The 23,307-nt window shown below is 35.0% G+C and overlaps 1 protein-coding gene across 1 annotated transcript in view; it reads right to left on the bottom strand.

Annotated features, from left to right (window-relative positions):
* Positions 1-8,541: 8,541 nt before the first annotated feature.
* Positions 8,542-23,307, bottom strand: part of LOC135217203 (terminal nucleotidyltransferase 4A-like) — an 82,333-nt gene continuing 67,567 nt past the window's right edge. The window contains 4 exon segments of the mRNA XM_064252936.1: positions 8,542-12,252; positions 12,824-13,238; positions 13,672-13,794; positions 13,928-14,155. Coding sequence (XP_064109006.1) covers positions 12,032-12,252; positions 12,824-13,238; positions 13,672-13,794; positions 13,928-14,155 — 987 coding nt within the window. The 3' untranslated portion in view covers positions 8,542-12,031.

The raw sequence follows: 23,307 nt of genomic DNA, 5'->3' as shown, positions 1-23,307 counted from the left end.
GCTCCTGCAGCGACAGTAATTGCCTACCTATGCTAAGGGTTCATCTGATGTTCCTGCAGTTCTTGCTCCTACAGGAGAAACTTCTGTAGCTCCTCCAGAGAACGGCACTACTCTCATTCTCCAGTTTTGGCTGTCATTTGAGCACCTGATTGACTTTGGAATGAGACCTCAAGATTTATTTCTGCTGGATAACTTGAACCATGTATGTTGGCGAGCTTCTTGTTCTCTCATAATCAGTCAAGCATTGAAAGATTAAAGATACCTCTCTTTCTCATCAGTTCCTGGTTTTAAGGCAAACATAACCATCAGTTAATAAACAACTCTATGTGGATGTTTTTTTAGACCATAGCCAGTGATCTAAAATCTTGACACAAATAACCTTGTAATACACAGCAGATTATTCACTAACACCAAAATAAAGGTTCAAAGTTAAAAAACAAATGCAATTAAGGTTTTAAGATTTTTATTTATTTTTAATTCAATATTCACAAACTACATTATCTTTTTTATTCAAACATACCTTTAATATACAAAATTGCTCTTTAAAAGTAAAATATAACAGATTGACCACTAAACATATTTATGCATTCTTCAAGCTTTACCTCTCCTCAGTTTTACCTTCCTGCATTGCTGTTACGCAACGCATTTAAGGATGGGAAGAGATATGAAGAGTGCTGTTAAACTTTTATATTTTTTATATTTTTTTTATTTATTTATTTTTTTTGACACAAGGTGGCCCAACCAGTTGTACAAGTCCACAAGCATAAGTTTTGTCATAAAAATTTATTCATCATAACAGTAATTACATCTGCATCCTAGACTATCATGTTAATATTGCATAACCCTTTATAAATGCAGAAGGGGAACAAAGACGCTGGTAATCTTACAGGTCATGTTAATTAAATATAGCTATGAAAAATGACAATACTCTGAAACAACAAGAAAATTTTTTTGGACAATGGACGACGTACATCTTTTCTTTTCTTTTTTTCACACAGTACAATACGTATTGTCAATCTCTTGGGACAAGTTATTTACCACACAATTATCTAATATTTTTTTTTTATACATAGCAGCAGCTCAAATTACTATTCCCTAATTCCTGCTCTGACTGCAAGGGAAAGAATTTAATTCAAAATCCCATACAAAATTTCAAATGATCATGTTCCAACCAGTTTTGTGCATTAGAAACCAATGTTAAAGTGCTCCTGCATCTCTCCATGTGTTCTCACTAAACTAAAACCAAAGCCTTATTCATTGTTAAATAATTAAATCCTAAATGCATTGCAGGACTTATGAAAAAATACCTAATTCCAAGATCTATTGTAAACAACAACAATTGCTATACAGTATACTTCTCTAAATTTAATTTGTTATACTGATAATCTAATAGAAATCCAAAGCCTTAGCTAGTGAAAATAAATGTATTTGCCTAATTCTAGGTAAGGCATAATTACATTATACTCTATACAAAATACTTTTTTTTTTTTCCCCTATCATACATGGTATTTGGTACAGTAGTAATCACAACTTCAATGCTAGAAAGCAAAGCCGTTTGTTTCTTAATGAACTGTCATGTTGACAGTGATGGGAACAAGGATTCTGACTGACGTAGGAATTCACAAGACACTGGTAACTTGAGTAATTTTGTTTAAAACCACAAATTGTTGAATACCTTCCTGGAAACATATATATGTATATATATTTTTAAAAGTAAAATAACTTGACTAAAAAGAAGCTTATGAAATTTGAAACTTTACTTACATTTAAACATATTGTCCCTTTTTCTTTCTCTGATACTACTGTAACATATTGTCCTCTCTCCATTCTGAAGTGTGATAGTTTTAAAAATATATTTGCAGCTTGCTCTGGCATGGCTTGCCACCAAATTTTGATCTAGCCAAAATGAGAACTTCACATTATTGAATCTTAAGCAAAAGCCAGTAGGAAAGTGCAAAATTCAAAGATGCTAGCAAACGTTTAAACCAAAGGTGTAAGTGTTTTAATGACAGCACTAGTTTTTCTACTTTTAACTCTGGCATACAGTTATGCCTGTGGTAATCACTGACTAGAAAGTTCACCGAAGAAAAATCTTTTTCAGCTGCCAATGAAAAAGAAGAAAAAATAAAGAGAGAGAGAGAGAGAGAGAGAGAGAGAGAGAGAGAGAGAGAGAGAGAGAGAGAGAGAGAGAGAGAGAGAGAGAGAGAGAGAGAGAGAGAGAGAGAGAGAGAGAGCGCCATCACAGTAAACAAAAAATAAAATATACATTCTATCCTTCTCTTGTTAAGCTCCTTTGTTGCCATATACTGTACTTCCAATAGCACCAGTATAATTACAATTGCAAGATTCCCATAACTACAGATAACAGGGTATAATCTGATCTGCTTATTCACAAAGAATGGGCTGTGTTGACATCAAAATTCCTTAATATATAATCTTATTCAGTTTTACAGAACATTCTGATTTTATTAACCACCTTACACCTGCTTCAGTTTTTAAAATGAGATTTGCTAAGTAATAATGCTACTTTCACTTTTCTAAATTAAATATACCAATGAAATTGTATTGATTCAAGAGGTCCTGAGATGCTGTCATTTAAAAAGTACCTAATGAATTAAATGAAAAATTATGAATATAATTAAATCTACATGATTGCAGTCAATGAAAACAGAAACTGAAAAAACAGGGTCTATGCAACTTACTAAACACTAAGGACTAAGCAAGGCTGATAAAACCTACCAAAACTAATTTGCTGCATGAGACACAAGATCATGAAGTTCAAGATATTAATGTAATGAGTGATCACGATAACCTATACTCACTTTATTGTAAATTACTATTATTATCACTAAAAAAATGGTATTCTTAGAACTGAGAAAGAACTGCTCTTTAATCTGTTACTGATTATGTTAGGTTTTAGAGGCAACAAACCACTGATGGGGAAAAGGTAGGTATATTTGATCAAGTTATAACAACAGCAAATATACTATACTATATCCCTGTCATTTAGAAACTATTATCATGAAAATATGCACTTCATCATTCCCTAACAAACTACACTGGCAGTAATTTCCTTCTGAAAGTAGACTCTATTCCTATACAAAGTATGGACAATGATACTTTAGACTTGTAAAACCAGAAAATCCTTCAAAAGGACAGCAACTCAAGACTCCTTTACTTTCATATTTGGATTTGCAAATAAAAGACACTGTGCAGTCTACCTGCATTCAGCAAATGATGATCTTCACATTATTATGCATTCCACCATTTAAACATTATTTTGAGTATGGCCTAAAAAAAAAAATTCATAATCTCAAATACAAAGCACAAAGGTTCCTTGCCGATAGAGATCTTATAAACTACTTAAGAGTAACGCCACTTTGCAAAGCCAGCTTAACCGCTCTCCCAACCACAACTCATTCTTATAATGTGACAAGATGAGAGATGTTACCGCAGATACATACGGAAATAAAAAAATCCTTTGCACCCAAAGTTAAATTACTAAAATAGCATTTTTTAAATGTGAGACACATATGAATTAAAAAGTGGAACACTCATCTACAGTGATATGTTGATTTTTTCTTCATAAAATACTGTAATTATAAAAGAACCCAATTCCACTATTAAATGCACACTCATAACAAAAAATAATTACACTTAATACTTACAATATACAGGTAACTGGCTTAAAGATTTTGCAAACAAACCAGCAACACTGCCATTCTTGATTAAAATATTATATCAATCCAATAAGTTACAAGACCTACATTTTAGGTACGTAGTAAATAATGACCGTAAGTTACTGGCAAACTCTTTCCTAGGATGTTGATGCCTTACACAACTATAGTATTAACTTAAAAAAAAAATATTGCATCAAAATTAAAAAATACACAACTGTGTGTGTGTGTGTGTGTGTGTATATATATATATATATATATATATATATATATCTATATATATATATATAGATATATACTATATATAATTAATATATCATATATATATATATATATTCTTGAAAAGAAAATGTACAATATCTTTTTTTATGCTTTCATATCCTAAACTGTGACAGCATTGTGAGATTTAAAAAAAAACTTTAAAAAGCTTATAGGAGTAGTGATAAAACATTTACTACTGTAAACATCTACTAGTTAGGCAATGACAAAATATAGTGGCTGGACACACCAGTTCTGAGCTTTTTTTTTTTTTTTTTTTCTGAACTAGCATGGAAGAAAAGGAAAAAATACCTAACTTTAAAAACACAAACTCTGAGATTTTTTTTTTTTTTTTGCTTTTTATTTTGAGTATTAAATTTTTGTACATAAAACTGCATATGGTAATGATTTAACTACTGTATTCCCTTTAAAAAGGACAACAAAATGATGGAAATAGACTAAAAATACCTTCACTGAAACTCAGTAAGCACATGGCCCAAGACATCTTTCAGCATTTAAATTTTTCTTTGAACAAAATTACAAGTACCGTATATTCTACACTTCAACCACTTTTTTCTCATTTTTTTTTTTTTTTGTTTCTTTTTCGCTATGAGCAACACTAATGGACCAGTCACAAACGACCTTCAAAAAAAATTAATGGTTAAATCACCAAGAACACAGAGCAAACGAGGTTTATGATTTTCCTATGGTACACCAAATAAATTATATTCCATGCTGAGCAAATATTTCTATTTTTCGTAATTTCATTCTATGGCAGTGTCCTTCAAAAAGGAAAATTATCTTCTTAATTTACAAACTCCACAACTCTCTTCAAAACATGCAAATATGCCACACAGAATTCATACTTATCCTTTTTGTTGCTATAAAAACTTACCTAGCAAGGAATGACAGACTGGAAGGTTCCCGGCCATGTGACAAAATCACTAATGCAATAATAAACAATGAATGAAGGGTTACCCCGGTGAGGATGTGACCAACGCTGTGACAATGTTGGGCCAACCACATTGAAGCCTAAAACTCAGGCCCTTATGTAATTTGAACAATATGTGCCTCAGTTTTCAATTGAAATTGCCATCCATGAACTCTGAAGATTAGGAAATAAACAAGTCCAAGACCTAAGTGACACTTTAAATACTGAGAGAGAGAGAGAGAGAGAGAGAGAGAGAGAGAGAGAGAGAGAGAGAGAGAGAGAGAGAGAGAGAGAGAGAGAGAGAGAGAGAGATTCCCTCTTATATTCTAACCTAAAAACATAGTTTAATGATGGATGACCCAAAACACTCCACTGCAATGGCGAGGAAGAGATATACTGTAGTTTCAAGAGGGGTTACTTTCAAGTTCCAACTTTTTCCCATGCATCCCAAACTTAAAGCAAAACTGTGATCAAAATATGAAACCCCAAAATTACAAGGTACAAGTTCAAAATTAAGTACTAAAAAATAGAATCACTGATTCAATAATCAAGGAACTTTGTTTACTGGCACTTATCAAAGCTTTAAGACCTTCCTTGTGCATACAAAGGACTATGCTCTCTTAATCATATATTCTATTTATAAACTAATCTTTCATTATAAAAATTTCACAAAATGCAGAGTAAAGCAATACATATAAAGAACACCACAACATAAGCTATTAGAGTGACTCAAAATGTTTCACAGCAACTTGAGTAAAATCACACAAGACTATTTTGACATGGCAATTGGAAAGCATTATTCAATCAAGTTTGACAAGAGGACATTCCTCAAGACCCTTTCCCTAATCAGTTCACAAGTCCATTTGTTAGAATTCTTGGCATAAGTTGTTATAAAAACTGTTATATTTGGAGATTGTACTTTTAACAGTGCATAGAAATTGTAATTGCAGACTGAACAGATGCACTGCCTTTTAAAGTAATAATACTTTCCTAGCAAAGTTAACTGACATAAAGGAAGCACGAAGTAAAAGTTTTCACAATAAACCATAAGGTAATTACATCTGAAAACCTCTTGAATTAACATATTTTCTGATGAAAGTTTCACATTTGAAAGTTTCACATTTAAAAAACAAAACTATCCTTACACCTGACTAAAATTCACTTATCTAAATACATACTGTGTAACCTGAACACTAAAAGACTCACAATGCAAAATACTCTGCAAAGTCATGGCAAAAACTTATCTGAAATCAAAAATCTTGCATCACAGATGATAAAATTTACATTCACAAATTCTCAGGATATCAAACAATCCCCATAATCCATGGACACCATAATTTTCACTCCTACTCCTGCCCACTTCACTGTCGCAAGTATTTCTTAACAATCTAATACAGCATGGGACAGAAATACCACAAAAATTAGTACATACTCACAATAACAGATGATGACTGGATCTGAAAACTTGACTGATGCACGTAATTAACCAAACAAATTCTGTCAAGTATGTTAAGTGCCACACAACAAAAGTTCCTTTTACTGTTAAAGAAAAATAACAAAATATACAATTTTGCTAGAGGGCACTTTCAGAAATTTGCACTCAGGAAATGCCTTGTAGCACTCACATACATTACAGCAGACTCACTTTTTGACAACTTCCGACAAAGGGGGAAACGTAAAATGGTGCAGACTTCATCTATGATAGCCATGTCAATCAACAGAGTCAAATAATCACAAGTTATGAACACTACGGAGATTAGGTATATTATGTGGAGGATATGCAATTTCTCTCATTTTGGTACATCAATTTCCAATACATAACCATGAATACAAAGATAGAAAAATTGAATTTTATATGTCTCCTAAATTAAATAAATAGAGTCCAATACATATGAATACATAGAATCGAATACGTGTGTTTTTATATAGAAGATACTTAAAAACAATTTTAGCTAGTCTTCCTCAGTACTTTATGTAAATATGACTTATTCAAAGGTGCCTCCCCACTAGCTACTTTAAATCTCATTTCACATTCCCAATCATCAAATTAAGGAAATTCAATTGTTATACTATTATGATTTTTAATCTACTGTTCACAGTTCCATTATTATACTGACAAGTCATATTTTTTCATTTACTTTTCAACTATATAGAAAATAAGTAATTTTTCTTAAATGTATAATGGCTTTCATTTCTTTTTTTAGTAATCAGTGCATAGTAATTTATTAAAATTGTTTTTTTACATATATATATATATATATATATATATATATATATATATATATATATATATATATATATAAAATATACACACACACACACACATTATATATATATATATATATATATATAGATATATATATATATGTGTGTGTATGTGTATGTGTATATGTGTATATATATATATATACACATATACATATACATATAGTGATGTATCTAAGGTCTTTAGATTTTGCCACACAATCTCCAACAATGGGATGGATATAGTCATAAATATCAGCAATGAATTAAAATTTTTGCACACTTCTGAATGATGCAACATTCTAGCAATATCATCATCTATCGACTTATTTCCATAGATCAATCTCCTAATAGGAAACTACGATTTTTGTGTTCTTAATTTTTACATAAGCTTTAAAGCATTTTTCTTTCTAAATATCTCATAAAGGAATTACTTTCTGAAGCAATGTACTGTAAAGTGATTAGCCTCTTCCCTCACACATTCTGTATTCTACATGAAATCTAATGTTCTTCAGCAATTTCTGTGGTATCCCTTTTGGTTTGTTACCAGCATTGGAGTTACATTGGTCTTTTACATTTTGTACTAACCAAATTTCTAGACTGGAAATTATGCTCTGCTAATCAACAAGTACATATAATCTCTCTTATAAAATGACTAGGGTAGTAACACACCATGATGACATTTCTTCCTGAGCCTCCAAAGCTATAAGCTGTATACATATGAGATTTTCACTAACTGTATTATAATTTTATTTTTTTATTTCATTACCATCTGAACCATTCACTGTAACTTTACTGCAAACAGAATTAAACTTTGACATATGACAATATAACTCAATTTTTCTTACTTCCTTGCAAGATGAAAAGGTCCATGTAAGACTGCAGCAACGAGATGCTTAGGGAGTCAAGTGCTTAGCTAAATACTTGAAAAGTGCTTATTTGGATTTTAACAAAGGATAAAAAGCTCCAGTGATGTATCTCTTCTTTGAATGTTGACATCAGCTGCCGTAAGAATCAAATGCTTGGTAATTATGCAGAATACATCCACTCAAGTTTTCATTAATTTTTTAAGTATATCAATACTCTATCTTCTTTCTGATACTCTGTATCCTGCTTTACAAAATTCAATACTTAACATAATGGTAACAATAAAAATAGATAATAATAATGGAAATCTTGAGACCTTGCCTAAATACAAAGCTGCTGTTGTGACACCTATACATCTTTCTAAAATCAATCAACCTAAAGAATTACTACTAGGAGGCAAATATTTACCATTAAATATCCATTCCCCCACAAAATTACATTACATGATAACAAAAAGCTCAATCAGATTTTGGTCAGATAATGCTTATGGAAAAACTTAGCTAAACCATCCTCCCGTTGTTGGTTCTCGAAGGTCACAAATGACCAAGGATGACAAGGCATAAATATGTCCCATTCCAAAAATAACATACTGCAAGAAGGATGGCGATTACCATGCTGAAACTTTCCCTCGTTTCCTCTCTTCTATGAATGACAGCTGAGCAAACAAGTCTAGAAATTCTAACCTAAAAAGTTGCACTAAAGGATTTGCAGAATTATGCAAACATCCAATGGGTGCAGTGACTATCCAATTAAATGATGCTGCATACCAACAAGAACCCTTGTTATATAAAATCTGGGAAGCGGGGTGGTGGTTTGATAGTAAGAACAATTCTAAAATGTCACATCAAACTAGTCTTCAATGAACTATATAAAATTAAGTAAACATTCATTAGAGAGAAAAAAATATAACAAGCAATAATCTACTTAGCAGATACAGTCAAAAGCAATTTTGAAAAGAATTCATTACAACACAAACAATTCAAGAGTAGCAATGAATGGGTACAGCTATCATGAATAATTGCAGACTTTGATACAGAACCAGACTGTGGATTTATGCCTCTTAAGAGCACACTTCTTCACCACCGATGCAGTTGCAAGTACATTTTGCAATAGTTCAGGTGGTTTTCCAAAGGGTTATATTAAGATAGTATTCCCTATACACTGCAAGCACTTTTTTTTTTTGTAAGTCATTGGGGTTACTGGTCGTTAGCCATGAAATCTTGCTCTATAAAGGAAATGTAATTGCATGTTTCAAAACCTCCTTGAACAGAATGGTCTACTATGGTTATGTTTACCATCCTCACATTGTCCTTCTCACAGCAAAAATACTGAAAAAAAAGTGTTAAGACTACATGGCATGGTGAAGATGAGTGCTTGTAAATGGCTAAAGCCATATCACCTGGTTTGCATGTAGTCATTGTAATTCAGAGTCACATCATCTGTGAGCTTGTCATTTTTTTTTTAGTAGTACTTTTGCTATAACTGGTTTTTCCTCTTAATCATCACCATTCATCTTCTGTTCATAAAATCTCAACACTATAATGAGAATTTCCAAATGGAAAATCCACGAATATATATCAAGGTTATGATTCCAGCATGGATTCTTGCTTATGAAATGGATTTCATTTTACCTGCAAGGTCACTTTTGTACTTCCTCCATTTAAACAATAACCCTAAAAAAAATTTAGAATCTGACATGACTTACTAGATTATGCATTACACATATTCCTAGGTAATTAATAATAGGAAATTTCATGTCATGATATTAATAATAAAAGAAATAAATTTTATGTCCTTACAAAGCTGCAGGAATCTAACAAAACGTTATACTAGTTAAAATATCTGCAATGCTTCAGTTGCCAATACCTGGTACTGCAACTACAGAAAAGGTATTTATACTTGATACAATGCAACACAACATCACGTCTATCTTGTTCCTTCTGTTTAATATCTCAAGATTGTAAAACTAGATTACAAAAAATGAAAATCTGTCATTAGGTCTAAGTCAATTTATTTTTGTGATTTTATCTTAGTTTCAGTTTACAATGATTCACTACGAGAAACTGTACGTACACAAAAATATAAATAAAATACTAATAAACTACTTGTTGTATGTAAGTAGTACTTCATTCAACACTTTAAAAAAAAAATGTGGTGGATTTAGGCAGGAATGTAGGTGCCAATTAGTTTTGCGGATTCCTTTTCAAAATTACTCCACTTTTCAGATATACTATTCTGGATGATTTTTTTTTTTTTTTTTTTTTTTTTTTGTTAAATTGAAATTATTCAATTCTATAAAATCATAAGAGCTGCACAATCTTCAATATAATAGCTTTTAGGGTTTCCCCCACAGAAAGTTTCCCCTTTAATTTCCTGGATCTCTCACTCCCACTCTCTCACGAGTGGTTGTCATTGCAGTTTCAGAGTATTGAATATTGAGAATTAGGATCTTCTCCCAAGAAACCAAACGTATAATTCCATTTCATCTAAAAGTTAACATCTTATGAGGGACAAATGTATGACTTTTTAGGCCAGAGTACATAAAGAGTACCTTTGGCAGTGTGTGGATGGCTAACCTTTCAACTTAGCGAAGGAGGGAGGGAGCCCCTCATTTACAAATGCTTGTAATGCTTGTCCACAGCATTGAACAACCTATTTCATTCAAAATACATCCATAATTAAAATAAATAACTAACACAGCTACACTCATTCATATACGAAAATATTCTATCACCGACTTTAGAACATTAATTATAAATCATTAATGATATGGGCTCCACAATATCACTTCACATGACTTAGATAAAATGATTTAATCCATTCTAAACAAGTTTAATGGAGTTGTTTTTCTTGGCACAGCAAATCACAATCAAGGGCACTCTTATTGACAAATGCCCTTGGCCTAATCACATGCAGTTTGCTCCTCACACACTCACGACCGACTTCATTGTCGCTCTATACATCGATTCATGACCAACTGTTCACCCAAAGGCAACTCTCAGCTGCACTTCCCTTACCCTAATCCTCCTATACTGCACAACAAGCACTAGGACCCATCTATCATACACCTACTTTGCCTGAGAAGGACAAAGGGTCTCCCTTTGCTACTTAAAAAAATTAATAAAAATAAAACAATAATAAAAAAACAACAACCAGTTTGACATTATCAACAATAAATATATATTTTGGCTAAACAATGATATACAGAAATCCTAATTTTAGAATTTCCTGCTCTATGGAACACTCATACTTTGACACCAAAACAGTGACTTGGTTTCACAAAACCCACGCATGGGCCTCAGGTGTCAATGATATTTCTCACAAACAAGCTGCCCTCTGTAAGGGGTCATTTGTGCTAGCCATTCATCCATTATGCACCACCAACAACAACAACAACAACAACCCACCCGAGCCAGAGTCTGACTTGGGTAAACTGACTTGCAAGAGATTAAACTGAAATCTCAGGTTAATATGAAATGACTTTCACATGACTTTGGGATGAGTCGTCAAAACAGCCGAGTTGAGCTTAATGAATATAAATAAAATCTTTTAGAAGTCACTCTATGAATATTGGTCTACTTAAAAACTTCTTACGGTAAAGTGGAACATCAGACCCTGCAACAGGAGCAGAAGTAGCAGCATCCAACACTTGTCTCTCACCATCATCTATCCTTCAAAAGCTGAACGTCTTGACTTTTTCCAGATTCTTGAAAACACCTTGCCTTGAAAATTCACACCACAGGCCTGTCCAAGCACTAGAATATATCTTTGTTCATATTCACCAAATATATGGATAAGCTGCGTAGTTTAACTATTCACAGAAAATAAGAAGAGTGGAGTTTGATCAGCCTCTCCTTGGAGGAGCAGCGAGATCAGCATCACAGTCATCTAACGACAATCCAGCACTTTGCCACTGTTTTCACAAATAAAACCAATGAGCAAATGATGCTTAAGTAGTCCATAATTTCTACTTTAAATTGCCGTCATAAGTCCACACAAACACCAAAAAATGTCAACCATTCACAGAAAGAGGCAAACTCTTCCCCACCGTCAATCACCGGTGAGCTTCCCGAACTTCCGTTCGAGTGTCTGATTCTCTTCGTGTGGATTTTTTTCTCTTGTTATAAGAAATCCTTTGGTATCTGTACTGATTATTTGGTGCTCCATTATTTATAATATTATTAAGGTTGTTCCCATTGCCATTACCAGGATTGTTACTGGTGTTTCCTGGGTGATTTCCTTTACTGCAGCGGGTGTCAGGTGCAACAGGAGTCACTGAAAAGAAGCCCAACCCTAATTAGGTCAAAATACCCTCTTTGTATGCTCAATACATATTATATTTGAAATTACTCAAATCACGCCAAACATCCAACAAAAATAAATTCATTAATGAGCATCTTACTGACAATGAAACTTTTTCACTACCTGTTAATTTGATAAAAGTAAAATGAGTTTATAATTACAAACTCATTTATACCAACTCTTGGCAAGCAGTCTTTATTATACCACCACCAAACACAAAAGTAGGCAGCACTAGTATGTTGGATGAATTACATGAAAAATTTAAATCTTACAATTAATTCCTAGAAATGAATTACCAATGCACAATTAAATTAAAAAAACTTAAATGCTACCCGAGTAGCTACCAAGATATTTAATACCTGGTAATCTATTAAAAACAAATTCTGTGTTCTGTATAATTCTGAAGAGAAAGTAGCTTAGGTGTATGAATCATAAGTAAACCACAAGTTTGTCAAAAGCTCATAAATGGATGGACTAAGTGGAAATGGGAGGTCTTCCATCTTAGATATATATCACACCAAGAACAATGTATAAGGACACTTACTTTGTGATGACTGGGAATATCTTCTGTACTTAGCCCAAGGCTTGGCAGGACTGCTCCCTCCACCTTGCAATAAAGAACCACTATTATGATGATGCCAGCCATGGTTATTTGAGGAATCATGACGTGCCACCTTGTGTGACTGTTTTTCTGCGGGAGCATCAGTAATCCCCCTGGATTCAATCCCAGCAATATTTTGAATAGGTTGCTGCGTCCCCACATTTTCACCAGATGATGTGGTGTGCTTTGCAACGTTATTGCTCACGGGGCGGTTCGCATTCGCGGAAGAATTTGTAACTGGCATTGGCAAGACAGCATTTATGGTCGCTGCACCATTACTGAGTTGCTGGTGATGGTGGTGGAGATTTGGAGAACTGTTTCTACTTCCTTCACTCATCTCAACCGCCTGATCGGAATCCTGAAATAAAGTTACATTTCAGGTTAGAAATGAAGGAGTATCTGCAAGACAAATCAGCAGGGCAAGCATGATCAACAATCTTCATTTAAAAAAAAATTTATAACTTGTCCTTAACACATACCTTTAATATAAAAAATATATGCCAATATATTTCCTATTACTTCCTTTAAAGTACTGTCAGCAATGCGGTTTTAAAAATCACTAACCATACATCACATTCAAGCTTCCTACATTATATTTTGCACTTTACTTTTCAAATCAATACTAGTTTAAAAATAAGTGTTATTAACAGGATCTAGCCCTAATTCTTATAATGCCTTGTACTGTTCAAAGTTTCTCATTTTTCTCATGTCTTCTGAAAATGATCATTTAAACTCAAACACACAAGGAGATACAGTACACAATGTTCTAAAACTGAAATATAATATCTCACTGTATCTTCACTGACGGAAGAGACTGATGAGGGAGGCGTAGAATGTGGTTCTGAGGCCTCAGAAAAGGCATCTTCATCTCCAACACTGGATTTTTTATTTTTGTTGTACTGATTGGAAGCCACCTAAAAAATACCAAAGAATTTATGGCTTAATACAAACAATAAAATGATGTACTACAAACTATTTCTCTGCTTTTTAATCTCAATAAAACTGACGTATATCACATAAGAAAACTGCTTCTGTAAGGCTAAATACCTGTATACTATTGTGTGTGTGGAAAGCCACAGGTGGTGTAGGGGGTGCCGCTGGATGAAGGGGTGGCGTTTGATGTAAAGTTGTGGTAGAAGCCAAGGGACGGCTAACTGGGAAGCTTTTCCTGATCCATTGTCGATATATTATAACATCATCAGTGATGCGCAGAATACGACCCAGTATTGAATGTGAATTTGGATCATTTATTAGAGTGTTGAGAGGGTTCACAGCCTGTATGAATATTAAGAATTATTTTAAAAATGGCAAATTTTTAATCAATTTGTATTTTTCATAACTAACAAACCTGAGGTCTTAACATTAGGATAAATAACTCAACGACAGCTACAAAGCAGTAAAGTAAAAGAAATTGTGTATGCAAGGAACTATTGGCATCTGTGCTTGGTCATGAGTCACGTGGAGCCAACCACATACCCCTATTTAACCCTTAAACGCCGAAGCGGTAAAAAAAAAAAAAAAAATGTCTCCCGTGTGCCGGAGACGTTTCAGAGTGAGCGCGGAAGCGGAAAAAATATTTTTTTCAAAAAATCACAGCGCGCTTAGTTTTTAAGATTAAGAGTTCATTTTTGGCTCCTTTTTTTGTCATTGCCTGAAGTTTAGTATGCAACCATCAGAAATGAAAATAATTATCATTACCATATATAAATAATGCAATATATGATAGTCAAAAACAAAATTTCATATATAATTGTATTTAAATCGCGCTGTGCGCAAAACGGTTAAAGATAACAAGTTACTTTTTTTTTCGTTGTAATGTACACTAAATTGCGATCATTTTGGTATATAACACATTGTAAAACGATAAAAACAACACAGAGAAAATATTATCCCAAAATAATGCATGAATTCGTAACGCGCGGACGTAAACAAATATTTTTTTCAAAAATTCACCATAAATATAAATATTGTCCTAGAGACTTCCAATTTCTTTCAAAATGAAGACAAATGATTGAATATTACTATACTGTAAGAATATTAGCTTACAAATGCAGTTTTTGACCATATCTGATGAGTTGAAGTTGACCGAATGTCGAATTTTTTTAAATATATTTTTTTATATGCAATTATTTCGGAAATAAGAAAAGCTACAACTTTCAAATATTTTTCGTTTTATTCTACATGAAATTGTGCACATTTTCATATATATAACTCTATGAAATGCCTAATATGAAACGGAGCAAATATTCGGAGAATGGGACTTACGCATTTCGGAGATTTGTGGCGGAGAATCCGCGCGCGGAGGGAAGGAAAGTTTTTTTTTTTTAAATTCACCATAAATTTAAATATTGTGCTAGAGACTTCGAATTTGTTTCACGATGAAGATAAATGACTGAATATTACTAGACTGTAAGAGTTTTATCTTACAATTGCGTTTTTCGACCATTTCGGTAGTCAAATTTGACCGAACGTGGCTTTTTTTCTATTTATCGGGATTTATATGCAAATATTTCAAAAATGAGAAAAGCTACAACCTTCAACTATTTATTGTTGTATTATACATGAAATTGCGCACATTTTCATATATAAAACTTTATGTAACGGCTAATTTAAAATGGTGCAAACATTACCACAATCACACGTATGATTTTTTCGGAAGAGTTACCGCGCGGACGTAAAGAAAATGTAATTTTTTTTGTAAATTCACCATAAATCGAAATATTGTGCTAGAGACTTCCAATTTGTTGCAAAATGAAGGTAAATGCTTGAATATTACTAGAATATAAGCGTTTTAGCTTACAATTGCGTTTTTCGACCATTTCGGTAGAGTCAAAGTTGACCGAAGGTTGAAAATTTGTCACTTATCATTTTTTATATGAAAATATTTCAAATTTGATAAAAGCTACAACCATGGGTTGTTTTTAGTTGTATTGTGCATGAAATTGCGCACATTTTCATATATAAAACTTTATGTAACGGCTAATTTAAAATGGTGCAAACATTACCACAATCGCATGTATGATTTTTTTCGGAAGAGTTACCGCGCGGACGTAAGGAAAAAGTTTTTTCATAAATTAACCATAAATCGAAAGTATTGTGCGACCTAGAGACTTTTTTCCAAAATTAGTTTCAAAATTAAGGTAAATGATTAAATATTACTAAAATATAAGAGTTTTAGCTTACAATTGCGTTTTTCGACCATTTCGGTAGAGTCAAAGTTGACCGAAGGTTGAAATTTTGGCACTTATCGTTATTTATATGAAAATATCTCAAAACTGATAAAAGCTACAATCATGAGTATTTTTTTGTTGTATTTTACATAAAAATGTGCACATTTTATATATAATACTCCATGTAACGGCTAATTTAAAATTGTAAAAAAATGATGTCAAAGTGACGAAATAATTTCCGAGATGTGTCACAGATACTTTTTTGTGCGGCAAGAAAGAAATTCGTGCTTGCGCACCTGCGTAACGATTGTAAACAAAACAACACCTTGATCCGTGAACTCCCAGCATCCCCCAAGGCGCATGATTCAAGAGTTTTCGGCTGGTAGGCCTAAAAGTATTTTTCCGCGAATTTTTAAAAAAACTTTTGTATGTCGACGTAAAATACGTCCAGTCGGCACCCGAGACACAAAAAATGTCGACGTAAAATACGTCCAGTCGGCGTTTAAGGGTTAACTTGTGACCCTCTTAGTTATTCTTCCAACCCAGGTTAGTTGTTAAGAGGGGTGGTTAGAGGTGGGCTTTGTATGTTAATACCTCAGTTTTGTTAGTTATGAAAAACACAAATTGATTAAAAATTTGTCATTTGTTCATATACAAAAACCTTCGGTCTTAATAATAAGATTGACTTATTTTTGATGGGAGTTAAGTACTACTATTAATCAACTGGAAGTTTGCCACCTTTGATCAGTTTTCTGAATAACAGTATTCTACAAAACAACAGACCAGTATTTCAGAATCTAAGATATATATGAATATCACTGAATATCATAGAGTCAGACTTCTGGGTTTCTATAAAATGTCATAGTTCATTGCCTCTGACGAAGATAAGAATATCCGTTCTACTAACAAACCAATGTATCCACTTATGTAAGTTCGTTGTTATTCCTCTCCCCTTTGCTAAAGAGAGGTATGTCTTGCTACTGATAGGTATCTTACACTGATGATAACTAACAGTATGGCTACTTCACTCACCTGTATCTTGTCCGTTCCAGCTTATGATGGTACTCTCTTCTTACTGCCCGAAGTAAAGAAGAAAGAAATTTGAAAAGGAAAGAGACCAGTTATTTCTACTATTTCACATTCAAACCATCATCTTAAGACAAGATACAGGTAGTTGTCGACTTATGACCTATGCGAGTTACATCTGATCGACTTTACGACCACTCGTAATGGGAAAGTGGCGTAAAACAGTTTTTCCCCCCCAGCTTCCGCCTCTCCACACATGCAGCTCACTGCGCAGCCGCTACTCACTCAGTGTAAACTGCATCCTGCTACCATGCGCATCCTTCCTGTCTGTTTACATATATCTTTTGTTTTAGATAATTTTTGAAAATGTCTGCCAAGAGGAAATTGTCTTTATCTACTCCTCAGCCTGCCAAGATGGAAAGGCCATTGACCTGGACACAAAAATGACAAGTGATTAAACAGTTCGAAGGAGGAAAGAAAGTTAATGTGATCGCACGTAATATGAAGTTATCGCACTCTACTTTGTCAACGATTTCTAAAGAGAAAGAAAGGATTCGTGAAGCTGTGAGGGGTTCTGCACCCATGTGATCGACTGTGATTACGAAGCAACGTACCAGGCCTATCCAAGAAATGGAAAAAATTATTGAACGTTTGGATGGAAGATCAAATTAAAAAATGAACACCGTTAAGACTTTTTACTGTGCAGACAAAATCTAGAAGTCTGTTTCAGACTTTGAAGGAACATGCTGGAGAAGAGTACAATCAAGAATTTTTGGCAAGTGTTGGCTGGTTCAAGAGGTTCAAGAACAGATTCCAACTGCATAATGTTTGAGTGACTGGAGAAGCAGCGAGTGCAGAAGAGGAAGGAGCGAGCAAGTTTGTCAAAAATCTGGATGAAATAATTACAGATGAACGATATCTTCCGGAGCAGATTTTTAATGTGGATGAAACTGGGTTGTTCTGGAAACGAATGCCAGCACGCACTTACATCCACAAAGAAGCCAAAAGCATGCCAGGATTTAAAGCCTTTAAGGATAGGCTGACTCTGCTGCTTGGTGGGAATATTGCGGGATTCAAGCTGAAGCCTTTCCTAATTTATCACTTGGAAAACCCACGAGTGTTCAAGAATGTAAACAAGCATGCTTTGCCTGTTTGTGTTCGCTCTAACCGTAAGGCATGGATGACCCTGACACTTTTTGAAGACTGGTTCCTTAACTGTTTCATTCCTCAAGTGTGCAAATACTGTTTTGAGAAAGGAATTCCTTTCAAGATTTTATTGCTGCTGGATAATGCACTTGGACATCCACTGCACTTAGATGATCTCAATCCTGATGTGAAAGTATTTTTTTTTTTTTGGGCCACCAAAACCACTCCAATTCTTCAACCTATGTATTAAGATTCGATTGCTGCAATTAAGGCAAACTATCTCCTAACCACCTTCGCCTAAGCCAATCTGCTATAGATGCAGACCCAGAACTAACCTGCAAGAATTTTGGAAAGAGTATAATATTCTTCAGTGTATTAAGAATCTGTCTACTGCCTTGGAAGCTCTGACAGAGAAGTGTATGAATGGCATATGGAAAAAGTGTTAAACGTTATGTGAATTCTTTTGCTGGATCTGAGAGTGAAGAAGAACATGAATTGATACGGGAAAAAATAGTGAAACAGACGAAAGCTATCCTTGGAGTGTGAAATGGAAGATATCGAGGAGTTGCTAGACCAAGATTCCGAAGAACTTACAAATGAAGAGCTGATGGAATTGGAAGAAGAAATTGTGGCGGAAAGAAAGAAGAGAAGCGGAGAAGGAAGAAGAGTTGCCAGAAAGGAAATTCACTGCTAAGGGATTATCAGAAGGTTTAGCCCAACTGAATAAAGGGATTTTGACGAAGGAAAAATCTATGTCGCCCGGTGAAAAGGTCCTTCTTGTCACTTTTCTGATATAAATAATTTCCATATCGTGAAATTTATGACGAAAAAGAGAAACAAGCAATCCAGACAAACCTCACCATGTTTATAAAATGAACAACTCCTCCCACACACCGAGTGTTGCCCCAGCTGATGATGCCGACGACCCACAGTCAAGCACCAGTGATGCCAGCAGTCAATAAGTTTTTAATTTTGATTCACTTGTTTTCAATTGTATTTTTGTATGAAGTACATACATGTTTTCTTTTGCATCTGTATTTTATATTTTTGTATATATTTCCCACATTAAACCAATTGTACTGTAGCAAGCAGTGTTTGAGTCAAACCTGACAAACGTTGCAATAAGATACAGTATGATGTGTAGAGAAACGGGTTTGACTTGAACCTCGCAAAAGTAACATATGACACGATGTGATGTGTAGAGAGATGGCACAAATGGTATAAAAATTTAAATATGAAATATGATAGTGTCTAAAGAAAATAAAAAGATTACAAAATTTATTAACTAAAGCAGCCTGACATTGCTCAATTAGGTAAGTAATGCCGATGTCGGTCCGAATCTGATTCCCATTTGGTGTCCAATTTTTTTTCTCTATGATATCATAGTCAGAATGCATTGGACATCCAAAATTGGCTGATAAATTACTAAATTATGCCATATATGCAGTAGTATACTGTAGGCTAGGCTACTGTATTCATATATATACGTACGATATATGTACGTACATGATGATAACATCATCATCGTATGTATACACGAGGCTAACTTGTTAAATGTTATTCAATTTCTTTGTACTGATTTATCATAATCAAATGTGCATTGAACCTAGAGAATTTGCTGAAATTAATAATGTCTATGCCATATATGTATAAAGTAGGCTGTAGGCTAGGCTAGTCTAATCTACTTTCGGTAAATTAACATTGGCTGACTTACGTCCAAGTTGATTTACGACCGGTTGGTCAGAACCAATTGCGGTCGTAAGTAGACAACTACCTGTACTAACAGACCAGCCAGGGGTACTGGACGAGTTACACAATGTGTTGAGCAGCTACCAAAGGACCCAAGGAAAATGTGTCCAAGGACATCTGGGCAACATCCTTTATGTACAGGGAATTGAAAGTAGTTTGTCATAACAATGAACCATATTAGTTCATTCCTCCAAACGTCATGGGTTCTTCCCTTCCTGCGGTCATTGGACTCTCTCGTTTCTGTTGAATAGGGCCCTTTGGCACTTCTTTCCTGACTCTGCCTGTCTCAACGAAAACGTCGTCGACAACCAACATGTCGAAGAAGTGCAAGGTTCTGACAAAACCTTCCCACTGAGTGTCCAAGGAACTGTGGGTAAAATTCTTTATGTAGAATATGAAAATGGTTTGATATAGTCACAAACCAACATTCGTGGTAATTTTAACAGATAAGTTCTTAATTGCCAGAGAGGACCATATTCCCATGATGACATTCCCTTCTGCATGACCAAAATTGATACAGACTTAACAACAAAGAGTAGGCTTGTCTAATCATCTCAAATAATAAAATACATGGAAATTTCTGACCACTCTGCCTTCCTTTGGCTTGTGTTCACCTAACGTCTACCACATTATGTTCCAAGTGACGGAGTCTTTTAGATAACCATGGAGTACTTTGACAAGCCAAAGCTGGCACTCCTGAAGGTCGCTAACACAACCCCACACACTACAGAGCATGACAAAAACAGAGGCATATCTGTCATCATAACCCATGAGATATTGGATCATTACCTTGGTTTCTGGGGCAAATTGGAAACTTTTGTTCCCAACTACTTCTGAATTTACGTCAAAAGCCTGGCCACTGAGTACTCCCACTCTACAATGTCAGAGGGAAAAGTTTCTCGGGTCAGTTTCCTGTAACATGACTGACATATAGGCTCAGTAGTACCCCAGTGAGTCTACTCTGCCACAGAGTATGTTTTCATGTAGTAGATCAGAGTTTCTTATGTGAACAAGCCAGTTCAAAGCTCTTGAGTCATCTGAAGATTACTCAGTGTGAAGTGATATTCACATTCCAGCCCAATCACCAGTCAGATGTGTATCCCCATTAAGATAACTACAGAGAGACTTTCCTCTGTTCTGACAACAGATCCACAAGATCTTTGTCTACTGACAGGATGCTTTGAATGGACAGAAACCAACTTTATAAAAGAAGGCACGGGAGATTGAGAAGGCTCACTTTGTAAATGTGAGACGAAGAACTCTGAAGTCGTCTTACATTCGAGCTGATGCTCTGCCCACAAAATCTTAGAACTGTTGGTTTGAACAGATACTGGACAAAATCCAGACCTGAGATATTAATTATACCTATTGGTGGTGGTACCTCTTCCCCACACAAACCTGGTAGAAAAGGTTGTGCTAAGATGAACCTTATTATCTTGGGTCCTCCTCAAATACTGGAACCCATTCCTCTCTTCAGGATATGATGGAAAACATAGAACAGAGGGCCTCCGTAACCTCCAGATTGTTCCCAGTATACAGAATGGAATTCTCGGCCCGCTTGAAGAGCGAGAACCTTGTAGTAGATAGGTCTTACATAGGTCTTCAAGTATACGGATATCATAGGAAAACCCCAAAGGCATGTCCTATGGTAATATATTCTACTCAGACATGTCCTAATTATCCTACTGTCCAAAAATTACCCTGTTAAACAGAGCAGGGATCACTGCCAAAGGAATGTTACTTTCCAAAGGCCAGATATCCTATGCTGTGATCTGTTACAATGTACCGACATATGTTCAATATGTCACATTCCAAAAGAGAAACCCTATGCTGCCAAAACCACCATGGTGCTATTCTTGAGCAACATAGCTCAGAATTGTACCCAACCTACTTAAACCATTCTCAAACTCTTGAAGAATGTGAAATTCCCAATCAGAACTCGAAGTTTAATGACCTGCTTCAGTAACCTGAAGCTCGAACCCGCTAGGCTAGGTTCAAGACTTCCCATCTTCAATACTTAGAAACTAGGTCAGGATGGTAGATGGTAGAGCCACGTTTGAAGGTGCTAGGTTAGTCTAACAACCAACCACTTAGACTAGGCTAAGTAGGTATGGTCAAGTTCGAACTGGTTAACTTTGTTTAAGTTGGCAAGACCAGGTTCAAACTAGCTTAGCCAAGTTAGGCTAGGCTAATTCTTCCACCACTAGGCTAAGCTAATCCCTCCATCAATTAGGCTAGGCTAAGTTGATAATGGTAGAATTACTCTAACTAGTCTAGGCTAGGATAGGCTGGCCTAATCTAGAAACTCAACCACTTAGTTTAGGGTAAAGTGGTCCAAGAATGTTCAGACTAGATAGGCTAGGCTAAAATCTCAATTTTTGGAAGTAAATTGTATTTTTTCTAACTAAACAAACAAGAGGTCCTTTACATAAGGAATGTAACTTACGGCGTAGCTGGAATTATGGCCGTTGAATCTTGAACAAGGTGGTTAGGCAGTAACTACCTTGCATGTAAACACTCCACTTTGCCTTTCAGCCCAGGTTCAGAATGAGGGGTGGCATGAGGTGGGCATATATGTAAAGGACCTCAGGTTTGTATAGTTAGGAAAAATACAATTTACTTCCAAAAATTGTGATTTGTTCCTACACAATATACAAACCCTCGGTCCTTTACATAAGGAAGACTCACTGATTAGTGGGATCGGAGTATAGGAGCTGCATGATCAAGAGTCAGACTTTCGAAATGAGTGAGGGATCGTGACTCATCCAAAAAAGGGCTGTGAAGAATATTGTTGTCGGAGACATTAATGCAAAGTTCTGGGAAGGGTTTGCATTATTGTCAGTCTCCTTCCTCCCCTTGCTAGAGGAAGGAGTGGGATTGCTTCTATGATTCTGATAAGAAACATGAAAAGAATGCTCTATGTGTAAGCTTACTGCATCAATCATCCGACCAGTCGGCGTGAGTTCGAGTCCTATCCTCAACCCGAAGGAAGAGGAGCGGAGGTACAAGGTGTGGAAGGGGGAGAGCCAGTCACTTTCACACCTTTCTTTGCCATTGACAACAGTGACTTCAATGAGGACACACCAGATGGGGCCATCAACAATGTGCAAGGGGACATTTATTTTCTTTGCCACTGACAAGAGTGACTTCAATGAGGACACACCAGATGGGACCCTACATGCGACGGCCACTGCACTATATCAACACAAAAAACCTTCAACTGAGCTACAAAACACAAATAGGAAGTTGAGACTGAATGACCTAAAAGCCAGGGACCGCTCTCTGAAAAGCCTGACTGACTCCGATTTCATCAGCTGCCTTCCACCTAATGCACAA

Source organism: Macrobrachium nipponense, chromosome 7 (assembly GCF_015104395.2).
Source record: "Macrobrachium nipponense isolate FS-2020 chromosome 7, ASM1510439v2, whole genome shotgun sequence".
In the NCBI taxonomy this organism is placed as follows: Eukaryota; Metazoa; Arthropoda; class Malacostraca; order Decapoda; family Palaemonidae; genus Macrobrachium; species Macrobrachium nipponense.
The sequence above is the reverse complement of the archived record's forward strand: the minus strand, read 5'-3'. Positions and strand labels throughout refer to the sequence as shown.